At 48.4% G+C, this 13,414-nt stretch overlaps 2 protein-coding genes across 2 annotated transcripts; both read left to right on the top strand.

The window, feature by feature from the left end:
- Nucleotides 1-7,239: 7,239 nt before the first annotated feature.
- On the top strand, nucleotides 7,240-8,042 carry LOC125533616 (disease resistance protein RGA5-like). Its single transcript, XM_048696998.1, has 3 exons — nucleotides 7,240-7,455; nucleotides 7,551-7,629; nucleotides 7,707-8,042. Exons 1-3 carry the CDS (start codon nucleotides 7,450-7,452, stop codon nucleotides 7,961-7,963), a joined length of 342 nt encoding a protein of 113 aa, XP_048552955.1. The 5' UTR covers nucleotides 7,240-7,449; the 3' UTR covers nucleotides 7,964-8,042.
- Nucleotides 8,043-12,045: 4,003 nt separating this feature from the next.
- Nucleotides 12,046-12,834, top strand: LOC125533615 (disease resistance protein RGA5-like). The gene is made up of 3 exons (XM_048696997.1): nucleotides 12,046-12,205; nucleotides 12,307-12,385; nucleotides 12,466-12,834. Exons 1-3 carry the CDS (start codon nucleotides 12,200-12,202, stop codon nucleotides 12,732-12,734), a joined length of 354 nt encoding a protein of 117 aa, XP_048552954.1. The 5' UTR covers nucleotides 12,046-12,199; the 3' UTR covers nucleotides 12,735-12,834.
- Nucleotides 12,835-13,414: the final 580 nt, after the last annotated feature.

Here is a 13,414-nt window from a genome sequence, read left to right as displayed (position 1 = left end):
AATTGCCGCATTTTAAGAAATCTGGCAAGTGGATAACAAAACTGCAATCCTTAATGGATTTATTAAAAAAGAGTTATATATGATGCAACCAGAAGGTTTTGTCAATCCTAAAGGTGCTAACAAAATGTGCAAGCTCCAGCGATCCATCTGTGGACTGGTGCAAGCATCTCGGAGTTGGAATATACGCTTTGATGAGTTGATCAAAGCATATAGTTTTATACAGACTTGCGATGAAGCCTTTATTTACAAGAAAGTGAGTGGGAGCACTGCAACATTTCTGATAAGTATATGTGAATGACATATTGTTGATCGGAAATAATGTACAATTATTCTACAAAGCATAAAGGAGTGTTTGAAAGGAGTTTTTCAAAGAAAGACCTCGGTGAAGCTGCTTACATATTGAGCATCAAGATCTATAGAGATAGATCAAGACGCTTGATAAGTTTTTTCAATGAGTACATACCTTGAAAAGATTTTGAAGTAGTTCAAAATGGAACAGTCAAAGAAAGAGTTCTTGCCTGTGTAACAAGGTGTGAAATTGAGTAAGACTCAAAGCCCGACCACGGCAGAAGATAGAAAGAGAGTGAAAGTCATTCCCTATGCCTCAGCCATAGGTTCTATAAAATATGCCATGCCGTGTACCAGATCTATTGTATACCCTACACTGATTTTGGCAAGGGAGTACAATAGTGATCTAGGAGTAGATCACTGGACAACGGTCAAAATTATCCTTAGTGGAATAAGGATATTTTTCTCGATTATGGAGGTGAAAAAAAGGTTTGTCGTAAAGGGTTATGTTGATGCAAATTTTGACATCGATCCAGATGACTTTAAGTCTCAATCTGGATACATATTGGAGCAATTAGCTAGAGTAGCTCCATGCAGAGCATTATAGACATATAAATTTGCAAAATACTTACGGATCTGAATGTGACAGACCCGTTGACTAAAATTATCTCACAAGCAAAACATGATCACACCTTAGTACTCTTTGGGTGTTAATCACATAGCGACGTGAACTAGATGACTGACTCTAGTAAACCCTTTGGGTGTTGGTTACATGTCGATGTGAACTATGGGTGTTAACCACATAAAGATGTGAACTATTGATGTTAAATCACATGGCGATGTGAACTAGATTATTGACTCTAGTGCAAGTGGGAGACTGAAGGAAATATGTCCTAGAGGCAATAATAAAGTTATTATTTATTTCCTTATTTCATGATAAATGTTTATTATTCATGCTAGAATTGTATTAACCGGAAACATGATACATGTGTGAATACATAGACAAACAAAGTGTCAATAGTATGCCTCTACTTGACTAGCTCGTTGATCAAAGATGGTTATGTTTCCTAGCCATAGACATGAGTTGTCATTTGATTAACGGGATCACATCATTAGGAGAATGATGTGATTGACTTGACCCATTCCGTTAGCTTAGCACTCGATCATTTAGTATGTTGCTATTGCTTTCTTCATGACTTATACATGTTCCTATGACTATGAGATTATGCAACTCCCGTTTACCGGAGGAACACTTTGTGTGCTACCAAACGTCACAACGTGACTGAGTGATTATAAAGGTGCTCTACAAGTGTCTCCAAAGGTACATGTTGGGTTGGCGTATTTCGAGAATAGGATTTGTCACTCCGATTGTCGGAGAGGTATCTCTGGGCCCTCTCGGTAATGCACAACACTTAAGCCTTGCAAGCAATGCAACTAATGAGTTAGTTGCAAGATGATGTATTACAGAACGAGTAAAGAGACTTGCCGGTAATGAGATTGAACTAGGTATTAAGATACCGACGATCGAATTTCGGGCAAGTAACATACCGATGACAAAGGGAACAACGTATGTTGTTATGCGGTTTGACCGATAAAGATCTTCGTAGAATATGTGGAAGCCAATATGAGCATCCAGGTTCCGCTATTGGTTATTGACCGGAGACGTGTCTCGGTCATGTCTACATTGTTCTCGAACCCGTAGGGTCCGCACGCTTAAAGTTTCGACGACAGTTATATTACAAGTTTATGAGTTTTGATGTACCGAAGGAGTTCGGAGTCCCGGATGAGATCGGGGACATGACGAGGAGTCTCAAAATGGTCGAGATGTAAAGATCGATATATTGGATGACTATATTCGGACATCGGAAAGGTTCCGAGTGATTCGGGTATTTATCGGAGTACCGGAGAGTTACGGGAATTCGCCGGGGAGTATATGAGCCTTATTGGGCCATACGGGAATAGAGGAGAGAGACCAAAAGGAAGGAGGCGCGCAGCCCCACTCTGGTCCAAATTGGACAAGGGGTGCAGCCCCCTTTTCCTTCTTCCTCGCCTCCTCTTTCCTTCTCTCCTACTCCAACAAGGAAAAAAGGAGTCCTACTCCCGGTGGGAGTAGGACTCCCCCCTTGGTGTGCCCTCCTCCTAGGCTGGCCGCCTCCCCCCTTGCTCCTTTATATACGGGGGCAGGGGCACCCCATGGACACAATAATTGATCATTGATCTCTTAGCCGTGTGCGGTGCCCCCTCCACCATAATCCTCGATAATATTGTAGCGGTGCTTAGGCGAAGCCCTGCGACGGTAGAACATCAAGATCGTCACCACGCCGTCGTGCTGACGGAACTCTTCCCCGACATTCTACTGGATCGGAGTCCGGGGATCGTCATCGAGCTGAACATGTGCTAGAACTCGGAGGTGCCGTAGTTTCGGTGCTTGATCGGTCGGGCTGTGAAGACGTACGACTACATCAACCGCGTTGTCATAACGCTTCCGCTTTCGGTCTATGAGGGTACGTAGACAACACTCTCCCCTCTCGTTGCTATGCATCACCATGATCTTGCGTGTGCGTAGGAATTTTTTTGAAATTACTATGTTCCCCAACAGGGGTACCACCAGGTGCGCATGCACCCAAATTACATCGCCAAGACGGCGTTTCGGACTCACCATGGCCACTTCGAGTTCTTGGTTATGCCCTTTGGCCTCACCAATGCCCCGGCGACCTTCCAGGCCCTGATGAATGACGTCCTCCGCCCCTACTTACGTCGGTTTGTGCTCGTTTTCTTTGATGATATTCTGATCTACAACGCCTCTTGGGCAGAGCACCTCCAGCATGTCGCCATCGTCTTCAACGAGCTTCGGGCGCACCATCTTCATCTTAAGCGCTCGAAGTGCTCGTTCGGGACGCCTTCCGTCGCCTACCTCGGCCAGGTCATCTCGGCCGACGGGTGGCTATGGACGCCGACAAGGTGGCGGCCGTCGCGGCCTGGCCGATGCGCACTCATCGCGGGCTCTTCACGGTTTTCTCGGCCTCGCCGAATACTACCAGAAGTTCATCCGGGAGTTCGGCCTCTTTGCGTCGCCACTCACGCGGTTGCTGCGCCACGACGCCTTCGCCTGGGATGAGGAGGCGACAGCGGCATTCCAGGCCCTCAAAGGGGCCCTCACGACGGGGCCCGTTCTTTAGATGCCTGATTTTGACCGCCCCTTCGTGGTGGACTGTGACGCCTCGGGTGCAGGGTTCGGTACCATGCTTCATCAGGGCGATGGTCCTCTCGCCTTCTTCAGTCGGCCCTTCACTCCGCGCCATCTTAAGCTCGCGGCGTACGAGCGGGAGCTCATTGGCTTGGTGCAGGCCGTGCGCCATTGGCGGCCCTATCTGTGGGGCCGGTCTTTCCAGATTCGCACGGACCACTACAGTCTCAAGTTCTTGCTGCACCAGAGGCTCTCGACCGTGCCGCAGCACCAGTGGATTAGCAAGCTCTTTGGCTTCGACTTCTCCATCGAGTATCGCCCGGGTCGTCTTAATACCGTGGCCGATGCCTTGTCGCGCCGCGATGCCGACCTCGACTCCACCGACGGCGCCTCCGAGGGGACGGCGTTGTGCATCTGCTCCGGGCCCACCTTCGGCCTCTTCGCCGAGATTCGCCGGGCGACGGCGACCGCTGACGACGCGGTCCTCCTTCGACAGCAGCTGGCTGTCGGTGACCTGGAGGAGCCTTGGCGCTTCACTGACGGCCTGCTCCTCCATGGGCACCGCGTCTTTGTTCCAGCACATGATGATCTCCGTCACCAGGTCCTGTTGCTGGCCCACTCAGCGGGTCATGAGGGTGTGCAGAAGACCCTCCATCGTCTACGCGTCGACTTCTACATTCCAGGTGATCGCGCATTGGTCCGTGACTGGGTGTGATCTTGCATGACATGCCAGCGCAACAAGACGGAGACATTACGGCCGGCTGGTCTGCTTCAGCCTTTGGACATGTCGTCTCAGGTCTGGGCAGATATCTCCATGGACTTCATCAAGGGCCTTCCCAAGGTGGGCGGTAAATCAGTCATTCTCACTGTGGTCGACCGCTTCTCCAAGTATGCTCACTTCATCGCGCTGGGACATCCGTATACCGCCGCGTCCGTGGCCCGTGCCTTCTTTGAGGGGATCGTTCGTCTTCACGGGTTCCCCTCTTCGACCGTCAGTGATTGGGACCCGGTGTTCACAGGCCATGTTTGTAGCGACCTCTTCAAGATGGCGGGCGTCAAGCTCCGCCTGAGCATGGCCTTCCACCCTCAGACGGACGGCCAATCAGAGGTGGTTAACAAGGTGATTGCCATGTATTTGCGTTGTGTTACAGGTGATCGCCCTCGGGCTTGGGTGGACTGGCTCGCGTGGGCGGAGTACTGCTACAACACCTCCTATCACTCCGCCCTGCGTGCTACACCATTTGAGGTGGTCTATGGTCGGCCGCCCCCGCCTATCTTGCCGGTGGACCCGACGACGGCGCGGACAGAGGCCGCGCGCGAGCTTATTCGCACCCGTGACGAGATGCTTGCTGAGGTCCGTCAGCGTCTCCTCCAGGCCCAGCAGCTGGCCAGGCATTACTACGACGGCAACCATCATGAGGCAGAGTTTGCGGTGGGTGATTGAGTGTGGCTGCGTCTTCTCCACCACTCTACGCAGTCACTAGACCCGCGCGCGAAGCGCAAGCTCGGCCCTCGCTACGCCGGGCCCTTCGCCGTCTTGGAGCGCATTGGGCAGGTGGCCTATTGCCTTCAGCTTCCGGCCGGTGCTCGCATCCACGACGTTTTCCATGTGGGGCTGCTCAAGCCTTTTCGTGGAGAGCCCCCGGCCGCTCCACCCCGCGCTTCCTCCGACTGCCGACGGACGTCTTCTTCCAGAGCCGGAGAAGGTGTTGCGGGCGCAGCTCCGTCGCGGGGTGTGGTTCGTTCTGATCCAGTGGGCAGGCCTTCCAGAGGAGGAGGCTACTTGGGAGCAGCGTGACGACTTCCGCCAGCACTATCCAGACTTTCAGCTCGAGGACGAGCTGTTTGCGCAGGCGGGGAGAGATGTTATGACCGGTTTAGCTTATAACCGGAGGAGGCCCACCGGGCAGTAGTTAGGGGCTTGGCCCACAAGTTATCTTAGGTTAATTATTATGCAAGTTATCTAGGTTATAAACATAGGCTGTAAGACTTTTTTCGGAATTAAGCAATAAAGATATTTCTTATCCCTATTGCCCGGCTCCCAGAGGAGCCGGAACGCTAGCCGCGCCAGCTCTAGCCGCTGCCGCCCTTCTCCTTCCTCGCGACGGCGCCAACTCGCCGGCGCACGCGCCCTCGCCCCCAGCCTTCGCTGTTCTGTCGTTATAACCTAAGTAGTAGAGCTGGTAGGAACCCTAGTCCTACCACTCGTGCTCAAACATGACCAGCCGTTGCTCTAGTTTCACATTTACTGCAGAAATAGACCCGCATCTTCGCAGTATAACTGTCAAAAAATATGGGTGTAACCTTTATTAGTCTCTTATCCGTCTTTCTAATTCATGTACTTTACACATGGGAAACACTTACCTTCAGCGGGCCGATCGCGTGAGAACGTCCACCACCTCCATGTCCATCTGATTGACTCTTGATCAGGCGGTCGAGAGCACCCCCTCCATGTCCACGTTTCTACAACTCATGCTTTGTTTCAGAAAAGAGAGTTTGCAACTGCCTGGCTAGATCCTGTGGCGAGCGGAGACTCGTGCGGCTGGGAGGGCGACGCCGGCGAGGATTCCAGCAGGATCCGGCGAGTATGGCGCGTGGGCAGGAGGCGGGGACGTCTGGGAGCGGCGGGGGGCGGAGACTTGTGTGGCTGGGAGGGCGACAGCGGCGAGGATTCCACCCGGATCGGACGAGGATGTGGCTGGCAGGAGGCGGGAACGTCTAGGAGCGGCGGGGGCGAAGACTCGTGTGGCTGGGAGGGCGACACCGGCGAGGATTCCATCCGGATCGGACGAGGATGTAGCTGGCAGGAGGCGGGAACGTCCAGGAGCAGCGGGGGCTCGACTCGACGAGGTCCAGCGGGGTTGGAAGCGAGCTTCATCCCGAGGACCCGCGACAGCAGCGGCGCGGGGCGCTCCTGCGGCAAGAGACAGTCAGATGAAAAAAACATAAGGAAAGGATGGCGGCGAGGCGACCTGGTCGAAGGTCCGGTGCTTGCCGGCGGAGACGGGCGGCATTGCTCCTCCCTCACCACTATCTGGTGGAGCTCATGGCCCGCTCTTGCTGCTAGTGGGTGATGAAGAAGACAACCTCCGCTCGCCATTGACGACCGCAAGGTTGTCGTCCAATTCTGCAGCATCACTTTCGTTGAAAAAAACAAATGTGCAACAAGAACTTTGTTGCAAAAACAAAGCCACAACAAGACCTTTGTTGTAAAAAAATCACGACGAACACGACTAGGAGCTGTAGATGCTTTTCTCAAACATAGATCTCATTGCAAAAAAAATGCAACAAGTATCTTGTTGCAAAAAAAAATTCTGACACGTGACCTTTACTACAAAAGTCTCTGCAACACGATCTTTGTTTCAGAAAATCTGCAACATTACCTCTTTACACATTTACCATCATACTTGTACAAACAAAGCAAGTCTGTCAGGACTCAGGATAGTATACCACTAGTCAATCAGGCAACCAAACTCCATAAAAGAGCCCCGCAAAAGAAATTCTTCAGAAAAGAGAAACAGACGAACATGTCAAGGGGAACACGGAGATGCAGCACGCAGGCGGTAACACATATGGTGCCAAAGGATTTAAATAACAGACGCCAAAGAATCAACGTCAGAGATGAAACGCGGTTTCCGAAGGCGCAGCAAGCAAGGCAGCCTCGCGGAGTCAAGTCTTGATCCATGCCATGCCGCACCAACCATTGATAGACGGAAGCCGCGGTTGTGTGGTTGGGGATTAATTAAGCCGGCCAGGCTCCAGAGCCTTCTCAAGGCAGAGTACGTCAAGTACACTCCCCGCCGGGCACGCGCTGTATAAGTAGGAGGGTCAGAGAGAGACTCTGAATCATTCATCACCCACCATTCTCCCGGCCGCCGGTTCTTTGGTTCTCTCCTGAAATCTTCTGTCTGCGAGCTCGCACCGCATCAGTCTCGCGGTATCATCTGTAGCAGTAGCAGTAGCAGAGGAGCAACATGAAGGTGACCACCTTTTTCTGAATTTCTGTCAGTAACCGAAGCCGTTGCTCTACTGAAATTGTTACTGAAACAAGCATGCTCTGCTTCTCTTCTTTCAGCAAAAGATGGTGATCAGGGTGCACATGACCTGCGACAAATGCCGGTCCAAGGCAATGGGCTTGGTTGCCTCCATATACGGTGAGTTGTGGTTTACTTCGCCGGATTGTATGTCATATCAGTCAAGGCTTCCAACTAACTGAAACTTGATGCTGTAGGAGTGGAGCGTGTGGAGATACAGGGCGACGACAGGGACCGGCTGGCGGTGGTCGGCGACGGGGTGGACGCCGCCAACCTCACGGCCTGCCTGCGGAAGAAGGTGGGGAACGCGGACCTCCTCACGGTGGAGGCGGTCGTTCCCGAGAAGAAGCCGGCGCCGGCACCGGAGACCACCGAGGCTCCGTGGTGTCCCGGCTATTACTCCTGGCCGGCAGCGGCCTACTCCCACTGCTATCCGTACACGTACAGCATGTAGTAATCGCTTGTATGTCTGCGGTATTATCGAAGATTGATCCATGTAATGATTCCCAGGAAAATGAATTTTGATCCATGCACTAACGATCTTCTTCCTTTTGGGGGAAAAACGTATCCTCCTTGATTTCAATAACGAAAACATTGGATAATTAATCATATAAAGTCTTAACCGAAAAATAAATTAGGGAGACACTGCATCTGCTTTACAGCCTGCTACGATGAACATAGTTTAGAACGGACTATCAACATGGGCACACAAAGATAACAGCGAGGACAAAAGCAGAACCAAGCCCCCATGTTTTCTTCACCTAATGTGTCTTCCTGTAGGTCCATCACCCATGCATTAAGGCCCTGTTCGGTACCACTCCGCTCCACAACTCTGGAAGCAGAGTTGGCGGAGCTGCAGTGTAAAGCGGAGGAGTTGCAGTTTCCCCGCTCCACAAATTTCGGGAGCGGGTGATTATCGAACAGGGTCTAACTGTACGAAACATCTCCCCTGAATAAACATAGCATGGACTACTATGGTTATTTGCACGATCAATACATCTGAATAAGGATAGTGCCATGAGAAAACTAAGCATTGTTTGCTGAAAAAAACAAACACGCATGAGCATTGGTAATTCACTACATAAAGAGGGGAAAAGCAGAACAGAAACTTATGCAACCACTACCACTCTACCAGGGTCCAAGGAAAGTTGGACACGCAAGGAAAAGAAACAGATGACAAACTGGTGCCAAAAGTCAAGAAACATAATAAGAAAAATTACAAGTGCAAGATTGTTGCTGTCAGATTGTCCCGATCTCCACAATTCCCGATTATAAATATAAAAAGGGATGGTTACCTACTTCGGGGATAACCTTAGGGAGCACCGCACCAAGACTGAATCTGGGGCTGTTTTTCTTTATACAGTACTCCCTCCATTTCAAAATATAAGAACTTTTTTACACTACGTTAGTGTAAAAAAACATTTTTATATTTTGGGACGGAGGAAGTACATAAAAAGAAAAGGTTGTTAATAACTTAAGCTACTTAGTTTGAACATCAGTTCTTAGTACTACCAAGAACACTTGTGCTCTATTATAGCCTTCAGCTCCGAGAGTCGCAAACGTTATCCCATTTCATTTCCGCCTAGAAACTTTTGACAGAGAAAGTGCACCCTACCCACATTTCGTGCTATTTCATAGTAGCAGAGTCGTGTAGTCACTAAACAATGTTGAAACTTGAAAGGCTTCAACGCAGGCAACACATACGTCAAATCACCATCGTATCTGCCGAGAGGAGCACTAATGGATGCACCATTGTCCATTGATAATGTCGTATAAGGCGTAGAGAGCTTTCTGAAGGAGCGGGTTTACACCGAGGTTGTTTTGTTCATACCGTGCCGCCTCTGAAGCAAGAAACCTAAGGTCAAAAGGAAGTGCTTTGAACACTAAGCAAGAGTTTAGTGCTGTCCATAGTTTCCTGGGAGGTACCTTGCAGCACGGTAATAGTGCGTCCTATGCTATTGCTTCTCAAAAGCTAACTAGTAGTTGTATACGTGCCTTTTTCTACAGCAACTAGTAGTTGCATACCTTTTTTTACAGCAACTAGTACGTAGTTGCTTACTTTGCGTTAGGTTATCTCTTAAGTCTGCTGTTTTGGCTCGACAGCGTAATACATACTCTCTAAACTAATATAAGACCTTTTAGATCACTAGTTTACAAAGGTGGTACATGATAATTCTCTGAAATCCCATACTCGCACACAATCAGTGTTGGCCCTAGTAGCGGAGGTGGATTTTTTTTTTTAGTTATATGGCGAAAGCAAGTAACCAGATACACACAACAACTCTAGGCTTGAAGAATTCTACGCAGGTAGCACCTACTCCCTCCGTTTCGAATTACTTGTCGCGGGTATGAATGTATCTAGATGTATTTTAGTTCTAGATACATCCATTTCTGCGACCAGTAATTTGGAACGAAGAGAGTATATATTTTAGTCCCGAGACATGTGCCTTTTCAGATCTCGAGTGGCGGCCAAATCACCATCACATCTACTGAGAGATCATAAGCGAATCAAGAGCAAGTCAACTTATTTACTGTAATATAAAAAAAAGGCACTTAGTAGAGCACTTATTTGAGGTACTAAATGACGTAAGATTCAGTACGTCATATATGGAGCTCAAAGGTGTACTAGAGAGCTTTCTGAAGCAACGGGTTTACACCGAGGTTGCTATGTTCATCCCGTGCGGCTTCTGAAGCAAAACCAAAGGTAAAATAAAGTGATCAGAGCACTAAGCAAGTGGTCAGTGCTGCCCACAATTTCCTGGGAATTACCGTGCCGGACGGTAATAGTGCGTTTTATGGCGTCTCAAAAGGTAACCATGAGTTGCATACTACTTCTTTTGTCCCATAATATAAAAACGTTTTTGGCACTACACTAGAGAGTACTCCCTTTGTCCGGAAAAGCTTGTCCTTCAAATGGATGTATCTAATACTAACTTGGTGCTAGATACATCCATTTGAGGAACAAACTTTTCCGGACGGAGGGAGTATATAGTTTGCGTTAGTTTATCTCTTAATACACCTGTTTTGGCTGGAGAAGGAATACATAATAACTCTTTGAAGTCTCATACTCGTGCATAAACGGTGTTGGTCGAGTTTGACATCAACAGAACTAAAAGCGCATCTTGACAGATTAACCGTCAAAAATGTCTGCCCAAATCCATCTACTTTACTCTTTACTACTTCCGTGAGTGTACTTCCAACTTTGTTGGAATGTCATACTTTTTTATGTTTGACCGTATTTATACAATAATATACCAACATTTATGCCATCAAATTATTATCAATAGATTCATGATAAAATACACTTTCATCATATCCCTAATTGGTATCATAAACATTGATATATTTTAATACAAACTTGGTCAAACTTTAAGATAGTTTAACCATCGAACGAAGTTGGAAGTAACCCGCAAAAAAAAACGAAGTTGGAAGTACACTCTTTAAAGAACGAAGGAAGTACGTATCTGTGTCTAGTTTCACAATCATTAATTGTAACCTGTCTAATCTCTAGTCTGTCTTACTAATTCACGTACTTTACACGTCTGCGGTCGTGTTTGTACAAACAGAGCAAGACTGTCAGGATACTAAGTATACTAGTCAGTCAAACAAAACAAAAAACCTCCAGAAAAGAGAAACAGAGTAACATGTCAAGAGAAACACGGAGATGCGGGAATCAGGCGGTAACATGGTTTTTTTTTCGAAAAGGGGGATACCCTGGCCTCTGCATCAGATCGATGCATACGGCCATCTTATTAAACCAAATAAGTTCCAACAAAGTCTCAAAGTCTCTTACTAAAAAGTGAACAAAGCTCACACAGAACCAACATGGGCTAGAAACACAGACTAGCCATATAAAAGACGCCACAACCGGCTGGCTGAAAAAGAGATAGATAAACTAATTGCCTATCCTATTACATGATCGCCATCCAAACCGGTTGAAGATATCCCGAACTACCATCTCCCAGCGGATAGATCCAGTAACCAAATGCTCTCTGGCCTCCGTCGGAGTGAGTAGCGATCACGAACGGATCAACGCCGTGGCTCTGAAAATAACCTGCAAAAAATGAATATGTGTTGTCCTGTTAAAAACCAAATCATTTCTGCAATTCCAGAGCGCTCACACCAAGGCACAGACTCCTATACGAATATGTCTCGCTAACTCGGGCTCTACCCCGTTAAGCTACGTTCCAAATAACGTGTTGACTGAATTCGGTGGAGTAATATTAAAAGCAATATGGATCGTCCTTCATAAAACTTTAGCTAGCGGGCAATCAAGAAACTTTAACCAAGGACAACTAGGCGGTAACATGGTGCCAAAGGAATAAACAACAGACGCCAAAGCATCGACGTCTCCCGGGAGATATGAAACGCGGTTTCTGAAGGCGCAGCAACCAAGGCATCCCCGCAGGGTCAAGTCTTGATCTACGCGCTTGTGTGGTTGCGGCTAAGATTAAGCCGTCCAGAGTCTCTCAAAGCAGAATGCGTGTGTCAAGTACATTCACCGGCCGGGCACTATATAAGTCGGGGGATCAGGACAGACTCTGAACTCATTCTTGTCTCCATCTTTGGCCTGTCAGGCTTACTTCCAGAGGCTACCTGCTAGAAATATTCAGCCTATCTCTCCGAATTCTTCTGTCTGCGGGCTCGCACTGCATCGGTCTCGCGGTATTATCTGTAGCGGAGGAGCAGCATGAAGGTGACTACCTTTTCTGAATTTCTGTTGCTGAAAACCCCCCGTTGCTCTTCTCTCCTGATTGTTACTGAACCAAGTAGTATGCTCTGCTTCTTTTGTTTCAGCAAAAGATGGTGATCAGGGTGCACATGACGTGCGACAAATGCCGATCCAAGGCAATGGGGCTGGTTGCCTCGGTATACGGTGAGTTGCAGTTCACATTGCCGGGGTCATATCCTTGATATACGATTAGGTTTCCAACTAACTGAAACTTGATGGTGTAGGAGTGGAGCGTGTGGAGATACAAGGCGACGACAGGGACCAGCTGGCGGTGGTCGGCGACGGGGTGGACGCCGCCAACCTCACGGCCTGCCTGCGGAAGAAGGTCGGGAACGCGGATCTCCTCACGGTGGAGGCGGTCGTCGCCGACCCGAAGCCGAAGCCAGCATCGGAGACCGGCGAGGGCGAGGCTTGGTGTCCGCAGCAGTGGTATCCCGGATACCACTCCTGGCCGGCAGGGGCTTACTCCCACTGCTACCCGTACAGCATGTAATCGCTTGTATATCTGCGGCATTATCGAACTGATCCTGTGATCCATCCATGTAATGATTCCCAGAAAAATACTGTATTACCGAGTGTTTTTGATAGGTTCATCAAGGAATCCATTTGATTCTTATACAAAGTCTGAACAGAGCATAGTTTACAACAGACTATCAAGTAGTATAAACATGTGCAGATAACAGCGAAGGCAATAATAACGGAAGGAAAAGCTCCCATATTTATTCAGCTAATGTGTATTCCTGTCGATCTCCATCCATTAGCTCTGTGAAATACCTCTCCTGCCACCTTGGATCCGTGCTAAAAAACTACTTTTTCTTTTCCTTCTGCAATTGAGCCCAAGAGTCGATCCCGTAATGAATCAGTAAGGCAGGATCGTCGGGATAGAGGCACTGGAAGCATGCATTTTTTCGGGCTTTCCAGATTGTCGAAACAATGGCAGCTAACCTGACCTTTTTTTAGGTTAAACCAAGCTTTATTCATCGAAATTGAGAATGTGGGATACAAGTCTGGTCGTGGGATTGGACAAATCAGACGTGTCGTTCCAGACCTAAAGACAAAGCAAATTTGGCTAAACTATGTGCTTCAACATTGATAGCACGACCTTCAAAAGTAAATTACAACTAAAAAGCGATGCCTGAACACTAATCTCAATGATAATGGCTCCATTACTAT

This window comes from Triticum urartu, chromosome 2 (genome assembly GCF_003073215.2).
Source record: "Triticum urartu cultivar G1812 chromosome 2, Tu2.1, whole genome shotgun sequence".
NCBI classification, from domain to species: domain Eukaryota; kingdom Viridiplantae; phylum Streptophyta; class Magnoliopsida; order Poales; family Poaceae; genus Triticum; species Triticum urartu.
Note: the sequence above shows the minus strand (reverse complement) of the source record. Positions and strands in the feature narration are given on the sequence as shown.